Source organism: Schistocerca cancellata, chromosome 9 (genome assembly GCF_023864275.1).
Source record: "Schistocerca cancellata isolate TAMUIC-IGC-003103 chromosome 9, iqSchCanc2.1, whole genome shotgun sequence".
In the NCBI taxonomy this organism is placed as follows: domain Eukaryota; kingdom Metazoa; phylum Arthropoda; class Insecta; order Orthoptera; family Acrididae; genus Schistocerca; species Schistocerca cancellata.
This window is the reverse complement of record NC_064634.1, coordinates 478429000-478448853: the sequence shown is the minus strand read 5'-3', so window position 1 is coordinate 478448853 and position 19854 is coordinate 478429000. Positions and strand designations below refer to the sequence as shown.

At 37.6% G+C, this 19854-nt stretch overlaps 1 protein-coding gene across 4 annotated transcripts in view; it reads left to right on the top strand.

Annotated features, from left to right (window-relative positions):
* Positions 1 to 19854, top strand: part of LOC126100531 (copper-transporting ATPase 1) — a 589098-nt gene that overhangs the window by 306062 nt on the left and 263182 nt on the right. For all 4 annotated transcript variants that reach the window (XM_049911146.1, XM_049911149.1, XM_049911147.1 and 1 more), the window contains 6 exons: positions 2100 to 2289; positions 8817 to 8996; positions 12005 to 12168; positions 12617 to 12846; positions 13249 to 13438; positions 17047 to 17280. In XM_049911146.1, the coding sequence (XP_049767103.1) occupies positions 2100 to 2289; positions 8817 to 8996; positions 12005 to 12168; positions 12617 to 12846; positions 13249 to 13438; positions 17047 to 17280 (1188 nt within the window). The remainder of the gene's footprint in view (positions 1 to 2099; positions 2290 to 8816; positions 8997 to 12004; positions 12169 to 12616; positions 12847 to 13248; positions 13439 to 17046; positions 17281 to 19854) is intronic.

The following is a 19854-nucleotide window of genomic DNA, read 5'->3' as shown; positions in this document are numbered from 1 at the left end:
TAGGGAAGTTTCAAATGTGCTTACTCAGTTGAGATGCCTGTAGTCTCAGAAATCTTACGAATTTTTATTCATCTACATCTACATCCATACTCCACAAGACACCTGACGGTGTGTGGTGGAGGGTACCTTCTATTCCAGTTTTGTATTGTTTGTGGAAAGAAAGACTGCCACTGTGCCTCTGTGTGGGCTCTAATCTCTCTGATTTTATCCTCATGGTCTCTTAGCGAGATATACATAGGAGGGAGAAGTATACTGCTTGACTCCTCGGTGAAGGTACGTTCTCGAAACTTGAACAAAAGCCCGTACCTTGCTACTAAGTGTCTCCCTTGCAGAGTCTTCCACTGGAGTTTATCTATCATCTCTGTAATGCTTTCGCAATTACTAAATGATTCTGTAACGAATCGTGCTGCTCTCCGTTGGATCTTCTATATCTCTTCTATCAACCCTATCTGGTACGGATTCCACACCGGTGAGCAGTATTCAAGCAGTGGGCAAACAAGTGTACTGTAACCCACTTCCTTTGTTTTTGGACTGCATTTCCTTAGGATTCTTCCAATGAATCTGTCTGGCATCTGCTTTAATTAATTTTATATGGTCATTCCATTTTAAATCCTCCTAATGCCTACTCCCAGGTAATTTATGGAATTAACTGCTTCCAGTTGCTGACCTGCTATACTGTAGCTAAATGATAAGGGATCTTTCTTTCTATGTATTTGCAACATATTACACTTATCTACACTGAGATTCAATTGCCATTCCCTGCACCATGCGTCAATTCATTGCAGATCCTCATGCATTTCAATATAATTTTCCATTGTTACAACCTCTCGATATACTACAGCATCATCTGCAAAAATCCTCAGTGAAATTCCGATGTTATCCACTAGGTCATTTATATATATTGTGAATAGCAGTGGTCTTGCACACAATATCATGGAATTTGTCCATGGTTTCTATTTGGTGATCTCAGTTGGATGGCCAGAGTGCACTTCATCATCAGTACATATCTGATCATCTTCAAATTCATTAATAAAGTAGTAAATGGTCTTCAATAATGGTGCAGAGTCTGCATGAATTTCATCCAATTCTCTTTTGATTTGTCCAGTAGTCCTAACCCTTCAAATGAAAATGTTCAGTATCAGCACGAAACATTGTATCCTCCATTTTCAATCCCAGTTGATACATTCACCAATTCAAATGGCCATCAACAATGAACTGAATGCATGTTGTTGAAATTCTGTCCATAATCCTTGGAATAATCAAGCTTACCAACCATGAAGGCGCAGCAAAAATGTTCCAGTCTTTCATGGAAATTTATCACACTTGTCAAACCACCTCATATTAGTCAATTTCTGTGAAATTTTACGTAATATGGTGCAGTGACAATTCTTTCATCCTTGGGTTATTGTGCTTCTACCCTTTCCCACTCCTTCATAAGTTTTTTTCCATATTTATTTCATAACTATTGTTCACTGCTATCTAACTGATAATTTGTAACTCATTAATTTTTATTCTCTCCTCTGTACTTACTGGTACGTTTGCCACCATGTGCACTAAACATAATGGGTGACATGATTCATTTTGAATGACTGCTGTTGACTTAATTACTGCTACCTTCTAATCCATAAGATGGATGATATGAAAATCTTCCAAAATTATCTTTGGACCAAATTACTGGACAACGAGTTTCCAATTTTCAAGGACTTCGTATTTTATTTTGTAGATATTCTCGTGTATCTGTAGACCCATATATCCATACAAAAATTGTCAATATTGATGGCTCACAGACGGCAGGAAAATGTTTCTTGTTCATTATTACACACATTTTAGAAATAAAAAATTCAAATTGGTTTGAATGTCCAACAAATTTTTAAAATCATTTTATCTAATTTATTTAGCTGATATTTTTATAATATAATACCATAACATTAATATCTTATGCCCCATAAACCATATTATTATTTAGTGGAAGGAGACAAACAACAGCAACATTAGCTTTGTTGAAAATGAAAACATTGAAGTGTGTGTTTCTTTTTTTTCTTTTTTTTTTTTTTAAGTCAATATTTGTATGACCAGCTCCCAGCTATCTCTTGCAACAGGTTGTGTTGGAAGAGAAGATGGGCTACATCTGGTACAACCCAGCACTGACGAACCCGTACGAGCTACGCGATGCTATCTCGGATGCAGGCTTTGACGCGTGGTTACCCGGAGATGCTGCGCCAGGCGGTGGCGGGGGTGGTGGTGATGGTACTGACATCATGAGAGCTGCAGCTACACCCACACCTACAGGTAAAGCCACCAAAGGAGTGTAGGAGGTGAAAGTGTGACATAAGGCATGTTTGTAATCAACAGAGTTATGTTTTTTAGGTGTGAATTTCAAATGAAAAAAGGAAGGGAAAAGGTGCTCAAATAAGGTTGAAAAAGGGCAAAAGGTGCTAGTTTATTCAACTAAATCAATGCTTTCTCTTTCCTCTATTCTAGTTTATTGAATTACAGACAACAACATCAAATTTTCACTCGTCGAAGTAAAGTAAGAAACATGAAGCTGTTGTACGTAAAAAGACGTTAAACATCTCTATAATTTTAAAAGTAAGTCTGTTTCTGTTAGTGGATAGTATATTGACAGATGCTAAAGCTTCTTTTGACATCCACAGAAACCAGCAGGTCAAAACTTGTATTCGCTACAGATGTGGTGAATTGCTCAGTGCCTGGATTCTCCTGAAGACTAGACTCAAGTTTGTCTTTTGCAAAGCCATCGAACTGCTCTCTCGTGGAAGTAAAAATATCCCATTGTTTTTTCTTTTCCAGACCTTATACTTCTCATTGTTTAATAGCTGCAGTCATACTTGTAACTATGGACACAATATAGTTGTCTACATCTACATCTACATCCATACTCCGCAAGCCACCTGACGGTGTGTGGCAGAGGGTACTTTGAGTACCTCTATTGGTCCTCCCTTCTATTCCAGTCTCGTATTGTTCGTGGAAAGAAGGATTGTCGGTATGCATCTGTGTGGGCTCTAATCTCTCTGATTTTATCCTCATGGTCTCTTCGCGAGATATAGGTAGGAGGGAGCAATATACTGCTTCACTCTTCGGTGAAGGTATGTTCTCAAAACTTTAACAAAAGCCCGTACCAAGCTACTGAGCGTCTCTCTTGCAGAGTCTTCCACTGGAGTTTATCTATCATCTCCGTAACACTTTCGCGATTACTAAATGATCCTGTAACGAAGCGTGCTGCTCTCCGTTGGATCTTCTCTATCTCTTCTATCAACCCTATCTGGAACGGATCCCACACTGCTGAGCAGTATTCAAGCAGTGGGCGAACAAGTGTACTGTAACCTACTTCCTTTGTTTTCGGATTGCATTTCCTTAGGATTCTTCCAATGAATCTCAGTCTGGCATCTGCTTTACCAATGATCAACTTTATATGATCATTCCATTTTAAATCATTCCTAATGCGTACTCCCAGATAATGTATGGAATTAACTGCTTCCAGTTGCTGACCTGCTATTTTGTAGCTAAATGATAAGGGATCTATCTATCTTTCTATGTATTCACAGCACTTTACACTTGTCTACATTGAGATTGAATTGCCATTCCCTGCACCACGCGTCAATTCGCTGCAGATCCTCCTGCATTTCAGTACAATTTTCCATTGTTACAACCTCTCGATACACCACAGCATCATCTGCAAAAAGCAACCTCTCGATACACCACAGCATCATCTGCAAAAAGCCTCAGTGAACTTCTGCTGTCATCCACAAGGTCATTTAAGTATATTGTGAATAGCAACGGTCCTATGACACTCCCCTGCGGCACACCTGAAATCACTCTTATTTCGGAAGACTTCTCTCCATTGAGAATGACATGCTGTGTTCTATTATCTAGGAAATCTTCAATCCAATCACACAATTGGTCTGATAGTCCATATGCTCTTACTTTGTTCATTAAACTACTGTGGGGAACTGTACTGAACGCCTTGCGGAAGTCAAGGAACACGGCATCTACCTGTGAACCCGTGTCTATGGCCCTCTGAGTCTCGTGGCGAATAGCGCGAGCTGGGTTTCACATGACCGTCTTTTTCGAAACCCATGCTGATTCCTACAGAGTAGATTTCTAGTCTCCATAAAAGTCATTATACTCTAACATAATACGTGTTCCAAAATTCTACAACTGATCAATGTTAGAGATATAAATCTATAGTTCTGCACATCTGTTCAACGTCCCTTCTTGAAAACAGGGATGACCTGTGCCCTTTTCCAATCCTTTGGAACGCTACGCTCTTTTAGAGGCCTATGGTACACCGCTGCAAGAAGGGGGGGCAAGTTCCTTCGGGTACTCTGTGTAAAGTCGAACTGGTATCCCATCAGGTCCAGCGGCCTTTCCTCTTTTGAGCGATTTTAATTGTTTCTCTATCCCTCTGTCGTCTATTTCGATATCCATCATTTTGTCATCTGTGTGACAATCTAGAGAAGGAACTACAGTGCAGTCTTCCTCTGTGAAACAGCTTTGGAAAAAGACATTTAGGATTTCGGCCTTTAGTCTGTCATCCTCTGTTTCAGTACCATTTTGGTCAGAGTGTCTGGACATTTTGTTTTGATCCACCAACCACTTTGACATAAGACCAAAATTTCTTAGGATTTTCTGCAAAGTCAGTACATAGAACTTTACTTTCGAATTCATTGAACGCCTCTCACATAGCCCTCCTCACACTACATTTTCGCTTCGCGTAATTTTTGTTTGTCTGCAAGGCTTTGGCTATGTTTATGTTTGCTGTGAAGTTCCCTTTGCTTCCGCAGCAGTTTTGTAACTCGGTTGTTGTACCACGGTGGCTCTTTTCCATCTCTTACGATCTTCTTTGGCACATACTCATCTAACGCATATTGTACGGGTTTTGAACTTTGACCACTGATCCTCAACACTATCTGTACTTGAGACAAAACTTTTGTGTTGAGCCGTCAGGTACTCTGTAATCTGCTTTTTGTCACTTTTGCTAAACAGCAAAATGTTCCTACCTTTTTTAATATTTCTATTTACGGCCGAAATCATTGATGCAGTAACAGCTTTATGATCGCTCATTCCCTGATCTGCGTTAACTGTTTCAAATGTTCGGGTCTGTTTGTCACCAGAAGGTCTAATATGTTATTGCCATGAGTCGGTTCTCTGTTTAACTGCTCAAGGTAGTTTTCAGATAAAGCACTTAAAAAAATTTCACCGGATTATTTGTCGCTGCCACCCGAAATGAACGTTTGAGTCTCCCAGTCTATATCCAGCAAATTAAAATCTCCACCCAGAACTATAACATGGTGGGGAAATCTACTCGAAATATTTTCCAAATTATCCTTCAGATGCTCAGCCACAACAGCTGCTGAGCCAGGGGGTCTATAGAGACATCCAATTACCATATATGAGCCTGCTTTAACCGTGACCTTCACCCAAATTATTTCACATTTAGGATCTCTGTCAATTTCCTTCAATACTATTGCACTTCTTATCATTATAAACACGCCTCCCCCTTCACTGTCCAGCCTGTGTCTGCGGTATACATTCCAATCTGAGTTTAGGATTTCATTACTGTTTACATCTGGTTTCAGCCAACTTTCTGTCCCTAGTACTATATGGGCATTGTGACCGTTTATTAATGAGAGCAGTTCTGGGACCTTTCTATAGACGTTCCTGCAGTTTACTATTAGCACATTAATATTGTTATTCCCTGTTGCATTTTGCCTACTCCTACCTTGCTGCGTCTCAGGAAGCACCTTGTCGGGCCTAGGGAGGGAATTCTCTAACCTAAAAAACCCCTGTGTGCACTCCACACGTACTCCACTACCCTTGTAGTCGCTTCCGACGTGTGGTGCATGCCTGACCTATTCAGGGGTACCCTACATTTCTCCACCCGATAGCAAATTATGCATTTCTGCAAATTATGTATTTCTTCTGATAACAGAAGTTGCTGTACCTTGGGAATTGCACTTGATCCAAAGAAAGAAAAAACTCTCTGATTTTGTCAAAATTCTCACACAACATAGCAGCACACTCAGTCCAAAATCCTCCAGGAGTAATGACCAGGAAATTTGGAAGGGGCAGGCCAGTGATCTCTTTGTAGGCAACAACACGACTTGGAGTTTTCAGTAGAGTCTTCTTCAGGGCAGAGATGAATTGATTTACAATGTCGTATTCATTCCTTATGGATTCACAAACCCTGTGAAGGGCATGAACCAAGCATGTAACATGCTTCAACTTAGTAAATTAACAGCCGAAACCATGTATGGATCCTGGTGCGTAAACACAAGAAGTAATTTTTCAAACTCGACACCAGTAAGCTGGAGTTTTTGCAGAATTTTTAATTGATTGCATTACTGCACTGGCACTGGCTTTCTGCAGCTCTTACTTTTTGAACAATATAGGCTTAACTTTCTCCCCTGCTAAGGGAAAAACTAAAATTTTGAAAACATATCATTCCATTGAGTCTATGGTTTCAACCACAATGCTTCGCATATTGCAATCACACTCTTTCTCCTTGATTCATTGCATGGTTTCTTGGTGAACAGGCTCCATGTAGTTTTTTCTTAAAGTGCTCTCATCGGGCATTGACATCTTTGTGTATTTTTCAAGAAATCCTTTGAAGGCAGTATGGTTCACCTTATTGAGTGGAATTTGTGCCTGTGTAAGAGCTGCACACAAATTACTGTTTAAGTCTTTCAAATTTTGACATTTTGAAGAACTCTGTTCAAGTGCATTTGATAATAGAGGTTGCTGCAATTTTTATTTGTTTGAAGAGTATTATTTGTTTGATGCTTAGAGTTGGAAATGTATTGTTTGATGTGATCTCAGTGGTGTTTTTCATCTAACGAAATTCCTGAATTGCAAATATACATCACATAACGGTTCCATCACTGTCTATGAAATCTTGTTTGAATTCCTGAGCCAGAACAATAAGTCTGGCGCTGGGTACCTTGGCATGGTAAAATTTAGTAGTACACTCGCTTAGTAACTGTAACAGAGAGTGAACACCAGTTCACTTGCTGACTCAGTGCAACTGTCACACAACACTCTTGCTCCCACTCACTCACTCACTTGCTGTCCACACTCTTTTATAACACCATTACAATGTTCTCATTCATGCTGGAGCTGCAGTCTCAGTGATTCCTAGTAGTATAAAGCAGAATGCTGTCTCACTTCTCACAACTATGCAGGTGCAGTTACTGCTGTCTCTGCATAACCAGCCACCACCTCTATGTGAACAGGTGACGTCTCTTACTGTAACGAACTCACATTCATGAACAGCAGACTACTGATTCTGGTGGGATAGAATCACTCATTGTCATTTGCATTATTGTTGGCTACTTTGTAGTGGTAAAGCGAGAGAGAGAGAGAGAGAGAGAGAGAGAGAGAGAGAGAGAGAGAGAGAGAGAAGTTTTGTCGAACGCACAATTATATTCCACTGTTGCATGTGTGCTTTAAACTCCTGTGCAGCATTTACTGAAAGAGGTAGGATTCCTATTCACATGTATGTAGCAAGCTGAGGAGACATTAATTGAAAGTTAAACATTTTATATTGACTAGAAATCTTATAGAATAAATTGGAATGAAACATAAAAGAAAATAGGAGAGAAAGGGGTTATGGGAATGGTCGGGGGAAAAAGGTATAAAGGTCCCATCAAAGGGAGAAAGGTGTGTGAAAAAATGTGTCTTTTTGCAGCTGTAAACAAAATCTCAAACTGTGATTTCTTTCTGAACAACTTTAATTCAGTCTAAGAAAGAGGGTGTGCACCTAAAAATGCAAAGCCTGGTCATCAGCATTCGTGAACAGTGACAGTCAGTCTCGTGAGATTTATGTTATCTTTAAAGTTTGTTTTCTTAACTCATTTATGCTTTTTCTGTATCTAAAGAAAATCACTATCAGTATTTTTAATGTGTCTGTGCATTATTATTCATAACACTTGAGAACAGTGTCAGGAAATTCCCAACACAAATCATGTATGTTTGTCTGTCTGTCTGTCTGTCTGTCTGTGTGTTTGTTTGTTTGTTTAATTACATATTCTGTTGACCATGCAGCTGATAATCATTATAACATGGAGCATGCAATGTGAACTAAAGTAGCTCACATTTCTCAAATAAAATTTATGTGGCTACAGTTACATAATTGAATCCTTCTTTGCCTGAAATAATTTGTTTAAAATACAGAATGTGGTGTCAGGAAAAATCAACTTCAGTTTGCATTTTGAAAGACTATGGCTGTGTGTAATCCATTTTTATATCCAACAATAAAGGCAGATAGTACAGTTTTTATTGCTTCTGGGTCAAAGTTGGTCTGTAGAGAGTTCTGCATAGGTATTGTTTCTTTCTAGTTTGTATTTGAGAACATGCAAGTTACATTCAAATGGAAATTAATTGTTAAGAACAAATGTTATCAGTGAGTGGATGTACTGTGAGACTAGTTAGTATTTCCAACTGCTTACGCAGCTGCACAGACTTTCCTTTTTTAGTTTTAAAAATTGTTGCCTAATTTTTGGAAGCCGACAGATTCTGTTTGTTATTTATGGATTATTTATGTCAAATAGTTGTCACCTTATCAATATTATTGAATTATTGCATGCCAATTTGTGATTAGTTTACAGTGATACACTATGTATTGACCTAAAGGTTGGATTTCGTACACTTAGTAGTAGTGGTGGTGGTGGTGGTGGTGGTAATAATAATAATAATAATAATAATAATAATAATAATGTAAAGTGGCCCTTGGTCCATACTAACCCATATGCCCCAGAGGTAATCAAAGTTATAGGTAATTGTCACCATTATTCTTTCAGATTCACATAACACAACTCCTGCTACCGCAAAAAGAAAAATGGACGCAGATCTGGAGAATGGATCTGTACTTCATGGAGAACATACTGACGACAAACTCAGCAAATGCTTTTTACACATCAAGGGGATGACGTGTGCTTCTTGTGTGTCAGCTATTGAGAAACACTGCCGGAAAGTATATGGTACTGCAATTACTATTTTCCATCCATTCTTTGGCTGTCTGTACAGTTATTTAAAATGTTTCCTGGTAAAACACTGTTTCTCTCAATTTCCTGTCCTCTATAACTGAATGTGTACAAAGTTCCATCTTTGATACTAAGTAAATAGAGGGAACTGGAATTATTTCTAATATGAAATTAGATATTATCTCAGGCTGGAGTAACAAGAAGTGTTTGTGTATGTCACAGCATATAATGTACAGTAGCAGATGCATTTGTATGCAATTTTATTTTTACTTAAATATTGATAGTTAAACACTATGGCATTATCATTGTCATAATAATCATAATCATCTGAACTCAGTGCCATTTAAGAGCTATGACATTCTACAGAAGCTTGACCAAACTCTTGAACTAGTTGTTGTGGTTGTGTTTCTGTCTTTTCTCATCACAGAACTATTCATGTGGTTTTATAGAGGTCATACCTAATCTATTGCAATTATTGTCCAAAACATGTTGTCACTGTATTGCACGTACATTAATTCTGATTGTATTGTTAGCAGTAACAGAAAATAAGATGGAAATATAAAAATACCAAAACTGTGCACTGAGCACTACTAAAGATGCTTGTTGACAGCTCTTCATGATATGAAGATAAATATTCATTAGAAACAAGTGAAAATGCTTTCTGTATTAAGTCTAAAATTACCACCTAACTTCTTAATGCGTAATTGCAAACAAATATCAAAAGTACTGTATGCAAATGTAATTTTATCTGCACAGCAAATTATGTCTTTATGAAAAAGATGTAAGGAATATTTATTTCCCATTCCATTGTCTTTCACCCTTGTGCAAAATCCAAAATAATTGCTGTATCCAGTTTCTCAATACAAAGGGAATATTAAATAACAATATTTTGGCTGAAATGAAGATGTGTTATTGTTTAAATGTCACATAAAGTGTTTTATCTGCTTTGTTTATTGTCCATTGTATCTAGCTATTAAACAAAATTTTGTATTAGCTTTTTTGCAAGTCACAAAGATTAATATTACACATATTTTTAAAGGGAAGTCCTGCAGCATGTTTTTAAATCTAAGTTTACATGACTACTCTGCAACTCATGCTCAAGTACCTGGCAGAGGGTTCACCAAACTTCCTTCAGACTGTTTCTCTACCATTACACACGTGTACAGTATGCAGGAAAAATAAACATTTATATCTTTCTGCACAAGCTGTGATTTCTCGTATTTTTTTACAATGATCATTTCTCCCTGTGCAGTTGGGCGTCAATAAAATATTTCACATTCAGAGGAGAAAGTTAGTAATTGAAATTTCACAAAAAGATCTCTCTTGCTGCAACAAAAAATGCCTTTGTTTCAGTGGTTGCCACCTCAACTTGTGTATCACATCAGTGACACTCTCTCTGCGATAATGCAAAATTAGCTGCCCATCTCTGAACTTTTTCAGCATCTTCCATCAATCTTATCTGGTAGGGATCCCACACCATGCAGCAATACTAACATAGAGGATGGACAAATGTCATATGACAATTCTTTCAGTGGATTTATTGCACCTTCTAATGGTTCTTCCAATAAAATGCAGCCTTAGGTTTGCCTTCCCCACAACGTTATCTATGTGATTGTTCCAGTTTAAGTTGTCTATAATTGTAATTCCTAGATTTTAAGTTGTAATTGAAGCCTTTAAATTTATCTGATTTATTGTGTAACCATAATTTAATGGATCACTTTTAGTACTCATGTGGATGATATCACACTTATTATTTAGAATCACTTGCCACTTGTTGCACCACACAGGTAGCTTGTCTAAAACATTTTGCAACTGATTTTGATCTTTTGATGACTTGACTTGACAGAGGATGACAGCAAATCTATGAGAACTGCTCATATTGTTTCCTAAATCAATTGTATAGATTAGGAAGAGCAAAGGACCTGTGAGAATTCCTTGGGGAACGTCAGATATCACTTCTGTTTTATTCGATCAGTTACTACAAACTGTACTGTGACCTTTCTGACAGGAAGTCATGAATTCGTTTGCACAACTGGGATGATACTCCACAGGCACACAATTTGATTAGAAGTCTCTTGTGAGGGACTGTATCAAAAGCTTTCTGGAAATCTAGTATTATGGAATCTTTTGAGACCACCTGTCAATAGCACTTTTCTGTCTGTATGTGAAAGCTAACCTCAGGAGCTTCCCGCCCAGAAAGCCGTGCACATTAAAGCACCCAGGAGAGACACAATTCCAATTCGAATCCATCCTGTGGATTAATGATGAAGGCCAGTATGCTGGTCAACATGGATATGGTTTGTAGGGGTTTTGAACATTCCACTAGGCGAATATTGAGCTGGTACCCACATTCCACTTCAGATTCACTTGCACATACAATTTACTCCAGATGAGGTACAGTGCTTCTGTACATGGGGGTGGGGTTGGGGGGGGGGTTGAATAATAGAAGCCTGATGAACTTAGATGTTTAGTTTCCTTAAAACCATAGTCAGCGGTAGCAGTAGCTTGGTAATTACTATAAGGATTTCAATGTGGTTTTTACTAATACACTGATTCACAAGGAATTTTTGTGTATACAACTTATTACCTCTAAGTTAGACAAATCGTCCATCTGTAGATACTTAGTTCTATCGATTTGAAACTGGAGAAAGTTGCTAGTTCGAGATTATTTTCTACAAATGCACATGGATTTTTGACAGCAGAGTCTAGTTATTCATTCATGTCATTCTTGGTGTTGATTGAACTTTCAAATACTTTATTGTGTGTTTTGTCACATTTAAATTCTACATTGACATCTCAAGCTAATATGTAACTGCACTTCTTTAATCTCCTTTCCCTTTGCTGTCCACATGTTCAAGATTTTTAGAAAAGGAACTGACTTATTGAATGATTTTAAAATTTGGGACTGCAGTAGAAAATGTTGCAATATTCTTGTATATGCCTAATATATCACATTATTTATTCTCATCTAGATATTTATCTAACACCATAATCTCTAATTTCAGGTATACATGGAATTTTGGTTGCGTTACTGGCAGCTAAGGCAGAAGTGAAGTATGATCCACAGGTTATAAACCCTCTGGACATAGCTGCATCTATAAGTGAACTTGGGTTTCCAGCAGAAGTTATCCAAGAGCCAGGAACTGGAGAAGGACAAGTTGAATTAGAGGTAAATTTTTTCATACATAATATGAGAGAAATGGAAACAGAGCTATAATGTGTTGTGGATTGCTTGGTAGATCATTATTTAGCTTTCACTGGCATCAAATACATTACTGCTAAGCTTAAATTTTCGTAAAATAATGGATAAGTATTAGTTCATAAAGAATATAAGACCTCCAGAACTGTAAAACAAATAGTAGTGGTATATTTACGTGCAGCTTTTATGCAGTGAGAGTAGTGGTAATGATTTTGTTGGTAGGATAGTGATATAGCTGATAATATCTTCTACTGTGTTTCCTGAATCATTCAGCATCTATGAAGTTTCTCATTCTTGATGAGATCGACTGAAGGAATTGCCCTGTGTGTGTGACTGTATGAATGTATAACATCATGAAGTGATTACGTTTAAAAATGTTGAACACACTATGTCCAGAGTAAATATATTATTTTTCCAGATTTTAGGAATGACCTGCTCCTCATGTGTGAATAAAATAGAAAACTCTGTGAAAAAACTGAAAGGTGTGAGTTCTGCATCTGTTGCACTAACTACAAAAAGAGGACGTTTTTACTATGACTCGGAACTTACTGGCCCAAGAGATATTGCCGAAGCCATTGAACGTCTAGGTTTTACTGCAAGACTGCTAACTTCTAAGGACAAAGATGCTAAGGGCTACCTCAACCACAGGTGATGCTTGCATTGGTTAATTAAATGTTGTTAATTTTATAACAGCTACGGTGTTGGATATGTAATTTTTCCCAAGACGATGTCTACATGTTTAAAATTTGCAGTGAGGATATCTAATCTTCACACTTAGTACAGACATGCTAACTGGTGTATTTAGCTGACCTCTCCCTTATTATTTGTATTCTGTGCTTTTTTCTGTATATTTTCCTTTCTCCTTGCTACTGTCTTTCGTGACAAAGGAAGTAATTTTAGTGCGTTTTTGTCTTGGTGAATGTCTTCCGTGCCTCTTAGATTAGCCTGCAAGTCTAGCGATTAGCAAAACATTTGTGATTTTTCACTAGGGTAATGAACTAGACCATGCTTACTAAGTTATACATAACAGAATTTCTCATACTGTTACAGAGAAGAAATCACCAAGTGGCGGAATGCTTTCTTCGTATCTCTTATTTTTGGTGGCCCCTGCATGATAGTGATGGCATATTTCATGATACAAATGTCGGTGGGGCACATGACTCATGAAGACATGTGCTGCGTAGTTCCAGGGCTCTCGATGGAGAATCTGCTGCTGTTCCTTCTCTCTACTCCAGTCATGGTTAGTAGACTTCCTGATTACTTTTCAGTCAGTATGCCTTAAAATTTAGTTGAACTGTTGGTCATTAGAACAGTAAGCCAGAGTATTTTAATTAAAACATTATTGGAATCATTGGTAAGAAAAGTGTGAAGTGAACTGTTTTAAGACACAAAGTATGGTAGCCAAATTTCTGTTATTTGGCATCAGATGTTGTTATATAGACTTAAACAAAGAATAACCTTGCACATGCCTTGAAGACAAGTGTGTTTATATATTAAATATGATGGAAGGTTTTATTCATTAGCCTCTGTCTGCTCTATTGCAAATAATGGTGTATAATGTCCAGTGTGTAGGATGTTATCCTATAACTATTTCTGAAATTACATTTTTTTCCATCTGTAGTATATATAGGTTGAATCTCAAACTTAATGATTATATCCATAAAAAATCTTGCACTGTGCAGTGGAGTGTGCTCAGATGTGAAATCCCCTGGCAGAACAAAACTGTGTGTCAGACCAGACTCAAACACAGACAAAGGTCCTGTGTTAGTCCTAGTTTGACACATGGCTTTAATGTGGCAGTAAGTTTTGTATTCGTGCACACACTACCCCAGAGTGAAAGATTAATTCTGGAAACGATCCTCCAGGTTGTGGCTGAGCCATGTCTCCACAATATCCTTTCTTTCAGGAGTGCTAGTCCTGTAAGTTGCACAGGAGAACCTCTGTGAAGTTTGTAATGTAAGAGTTGTACTGAAGGAAGTAAAGCTGTGAGGACAGGTTGTGAATCTTGCTCCAGTAACTGTCAGTAAAGCACTTACCCACAAAAAACATAGGTCCCGGTTAGAGTCAGTCTGGCAACCAGTTTTAATCTGTCAGAAAGTTTCATAATGATTATAATTAACTAGGTTCATCGTATATGTAGAAAAACACACACACACACACACACACACACACACACACACACACACACACAGATATATGTATGGAAGGGAGTGCGTTGATGTTCAGATAAAAACAACATTACTGGACCCGTCAGACCCATCGTGAAAAGAGTACCCTAAAAGGGTACTAATGTTGGATTTGGCTGACACAGTGTACATATTTCTTCGAACCATGTCACTGGGTTACTGTCACCACCTCCAAAAAAAAAAAACAGTAGATTGAAGAATATGGGAAGGGAAGAACATAAAAATGTCAGTTGAATGTGCAGTCACAAAGTGTTGCATTTCAAATACTATTTTAGAGTGAGCCTGTAAGTCAAGAGAATCATAGTGAGAAGAAATGGGAAGAAACAAAATGCTGTTTTTGAACTGTTATGGTTTTAACTTTTTTCTTTGCACACAATTATTGTCCTTTTCCAGTATACAATGTAGACTGAAGAGATGGCATAATGAAGATACAGTATTGAAATAAAAGCTTAAAAATTGAAAAATCAGAAAGATGGATAGATACAGAGGGAAGCAATAAGATAGGCAGGAATAACCAATGGCATAGATGTTGTCTCAGTAATGTCGTGGTTAAAAAAGAACAGTTGTAGTCTGCTTGTGATATGACTACTGAGGAAAAAAAGTTGTCAAAAGACTTCACAGTTGAAGCATTACAAGTGTTGTTAGGAGAAAATGTTACATTGAAGTTAATTTTTGAGAGAAAAGGTGAAGATATGCACAGCAAGTGATGACAAAAGAAGAGACTTGGAGTTTTCAGAAGTGAATGAGCTATGGCTGGAGTGGAATGACAAGAAATGAGAAAGCAGTGAATTAGATCCGAGTGAATAGTGACCACCATGTGTATCTTCAAGTTACAGTTTGTGATTTTAGGCCTTTAGATTGCTCTGTTTGTAACAACATACTGAGCAAAGCCAATTGTTTCAGTATTTTGCGTAAAGTCACAAGGAAATATCTAAGCTAATATGACTGAAGTAGTCCACTTAGCTGATACTGACTGAAGAAGTGCACTTGCTGGTCATTTGATAAATTATGTAAGGTCTTTGTAAGTTGTACAACTTGTCGTACTGAGCAAGGTGGTGCAGTGGCTACACACTGGACTCACATTCGGGAGGATGACGGTTCAATCCTGCATCCGGCCATCTTGATTTAGGTTTTCCGTGATTTTCCTAAATTACTCCAGGCAAATGCCAAGATGGTTCCTTTGAAAGGGCACAGCCAACTTCCTTCCCCGCCCTTCCCGAATCCAATAAGACCGATGACCTCTCTGTCTGGTCTCCTTCCCCAAACAACCCAATCCAACCAACAACTTGTCATATTAGAATTTTGATTTGTAGCTATGTGAAGTGTCAAGATGACTTCACAAAACCATTATCTGATGAAATACTATGAAGAGTGAATGGGAAACAGAAAGTCAATATTTAATCATATGAAGACTGGAACCTGTCTTAGAAGAACCTCTGTCAGGACATTGCTATTTGTCTTCTAAGTTTTCTAACCTTCCTGTTGTTTTATTATGTTGAATAAAGAATAAAAAAAATTACTTTCCCACATTCACAAATATCTTCTGTGACATTGATTACAGTAAAATTTCTCACAAATAGAGATGAAACTGACATTAAAATGAATAAATACTACTACTTCTTCTTATCTCGTGTTCATCATTTGTCAGTGGTCTCTCTCATGTCTCACACAGTTGTCTATCTCATTATTTGTGCTTGCAAAAATAATTCTGGTGTTCCAATTAATTTTGCACACACTACTAAATGAAATGTCTCAAGTCATTAATTTGAATCTTCCACATTTTATTAGTTCTTTTTGTAATCTTTTGCAGTTTTTCATTAACACACCCAAACAATGTTTGGTCTCATCCTGCCAAAAAGATTTTCACCCAACAGCTTACATAACGTTCTTCCAATAGTTTTAATACCAACATTTTGTTTGCAGCTTATGATCTAATGGTTATGGTCATTGCCTATAGACTGTGGTTTGATTCCTGGCTGTTTCGGAAGTTTTCTTTGCTCTGGGTCCTAAGCATCTCGCATCATCTTCATTGAAATGCAAGTCACCAAAGCGGCACGAAATAGAAGAAATTGCACAAAGTGGCCGAATGACCCCAGACAGGGTCTTGCAGCCAGTAATGCTGTACCATATTTTCATTTCATTTACAAGCATTTTAACAGAAGCAAGAGTGGTTCACTTATGTTGCTTGTTTTTGGTGGTATATTTTGTAAATATTTTAGTAGTTGATAATATTAAGTGTTGTTGATTATAAAACATGAAAATTTCCAAAAGAGTGAAAAATAAAAAGAAATGACAAATAATATGAAATATCTTGAATTAACATCATTTGGATAATAGTCAAAGAGTAAAATTTCCCACTACAGGCCATCCTAGTGTAAATTATGTTGCACAGAAGGACTGCTTCCAAATCACAACTCTGTTCCATAACACAACAGCAGCAGACTGATCACAATATATGGACAGTGTTAATGTAAGCTGGTAGCTGATATTATAAAGATACTTACTACTGTGTATTTGTATTTCCAAAGATTTCAAGGGAGTGTCTTTTTCAGCAGTTAGAATAAATTTATTAAGTGTGACTATTAATTAATTTTGTATAGCTTTTTACCTTCTTTCCTAAAATGCATGTAAGGGAGTGATGGAAATTGCTTGATCTACACAGTTCTTTGGAGGCTGGCACTTTTACGTGCAAGCATGGAAGGCCCTGAGGCATCGTACAACTAACATGGACGTTCTCATTATGATGGCGACATCCATATCGTACATATACTCTGTCGCTGTGCTGGCAGCTGCCATGGCGCTGCAACAGAAGGCTAGTCCACAAACCTTCTTTGACACACCTCCTATGCTGCTGGTATTTATATCACTCGGTCGGTGGCTGGAGCACACAGCAAAGGTAAGCAGTTGCTTCATACAGCATGTTTGTTTATTTCTACAAGCATACAATGATTTGTTATTGCAGTGTAGTGGCTTTTGTTTTAGTTTTCAGAAAAATCATTAATAATATTCACAGAACCAATTAGTTTGTGGTGTAATACTAAGAGACAACTGTTAGAAATAGAAAACACACACACACACACACACTCTCTCTCTCTCTCTCTCTCTCTCTCTCTCTCTCTCTCTCTCTCTCTCTCTCTGGTTTCATTTAGGACATTGTGAAAATCCAGTGGTTACATTTATTTACACACAGTTTTTGTTGGGAGACCTTCTTAATCAAAGTTAAATATTTTGGAGTATTTCCTCTGTGACCAGTTGTATAATCAAGTAATTAAGCCACTTGTCTTCAAATTTAGCGAAGGAAGTCCGTGTGCAAAGACTATGGCCACAAACTTCTTCAGGTCATGTTCTCAAACATGTCTACAACAAATGTACATAGTCATTGAGTTTACTGATTAAATCCCAAATATATTATGTCCATCAAGTCCATGAGGGTTGTGTAATGTGTTAAGGTACTGAGACCATTTTGTCAGTTGCATGACACAAGTAACACAAGAAAAGGAATACTGGAACTGTTTCATCCTCAGCATTGTATCTCTAATCTTCTTCATTAACTTCAATCTCTGACATTAGATTTACTTAAGTTTATTTTTGTTCATAGATAATATTTGACAGTGATAGTAGACATGTCATGTTGTAAGTTTTATACAGAGTAGACAAAGTTGATTGCAAATTTAGATACAGAAAAAAAGAAACATTTTTAAAGTTGTAATAATAACAGGTAATAAACATTAAACAGATATTATAGATACAGCAGAAACACAGAGAAAACAAAATGCTTTAGTGATGAATAATAATGATAGTTTTAGCTTTAGCTTTAGTTAGTTTTTTAGCTTTAGCTTTAGTTAGTTACATTTTCCATGGATCATTTGTATGATGAATCGTAATGATGTGGAATGAGTAATTTTGCATTCACATTACTCATACATGTAAAGGATATTCATCTACATCTACATCCATACTCCACAAGCCACCTGATGGTGTGTGGTGGAGGGTTACTTTGAGTACCTCTATCGGTTCTCCCTTCTATTCCAGTCTCGTATTGTTCGTGGAAAGAAATTTGTTGGTATGCCTCTGTGTGGGCTCTAATCTCTCTGATTTTATCCTCATGGTCTCTTCGCGAGATATATGTAGGAGGGAGCAATATACTGCTTGACTCCTCGGTGAAGGTATGTTCTCAAAACTTCAACAAAAGCCCGTACCGAGCTACTGAGCATCTCTCCTACAAAGTCTTCCACTGGAGTTTATCTGTCATCTCCGTAACACTTTCGCGATTACTAAATGATCCTGTAACGAAGCGCGCTGCTCTCTGATGGATCTTCTCTATATCTTCTATCAACCCTATCTGGTACGGATCCCACACTGGTGAGCAATATTCAAGCAGTGGGCAAACAAGTGTACTGTAACCTACTTCCTTTGTTTTCAGATTGCATTTCCTTGGGATTCTTCCAATGAATCTCAGTCTGGCATCTGTTTTACCGACAATCAACTTCATATGATCATTCCATTTTAAATCACTCCAAATGCCTACTCCCAGATGATTAATGGAATTAACTACTTCCAGTTGCTGACCTGCTATATTGTAGCTAAATGATAAAGCATCTTTCTTTTCTTTCTTTCTTTCTTTCTTTCTTTCTTTCTATGTATTCGCAGCACATTACACTTGTCTACACTGAGATTCAATTGCCATTCCCTGCACCTTGCGTCAATTCATTGTAGATCCTCCTGCATTTCAGTACAATTTTCCATTGTTACAACCTCTCGATATACTATAGCATCATCCGCAAAAAGCCTCAGTGAACTTCCGATGTTATCAACGATCATTTATACATATTGTGAATAGCAACGGTCCTATGACACTCCCCTGCGGCACAACTGAAATCACTCTTACTTCGGAAGACTTCTCTCCATTGAGAATGACATGCTCCGTTCTGTTATCTAGGAACTCTTCAATCCAATCACACAATTGGTGTGACAGTCTATATGCTCTTACTTTGTTCATTAAGCGACTGTGGGGAACTGTATCGAACGCCTTGCAGAAGACAAGAAACACGGCATCTACCTGGGAACCCGTGTCTATGGCCCTCTGAGTCTCGTGACTAATAACGTGAGCTGGGTTTCACACAATCGTCTTTTTCAAAACCCTTGCTGATTCCAACAGAGTAGATTTCTAGTCTCCAGAAAAGTCATTATACTCGAACATAATATGTGTTCCAAAATTCTACAACTGATCGATGTTAGAGATATAGGCCTATAGTTCTGCACATCTGTTCAACGTCCCTTCATCCTTCTTTCTTGCTTTCTTGCTTTCTTTCTTTCTTTCTTAATAGCCTGCATGTATTTACAAAACAATCTCACAGACATAAGGAATGTTAGGTATGTATGCTTATGCAGTTTATAAAGACTTGAAAAGTATTTTTAAATATTACTTTCACTAATACGCAGGCCAAAAACCTAGTACTCTTTCCATGTA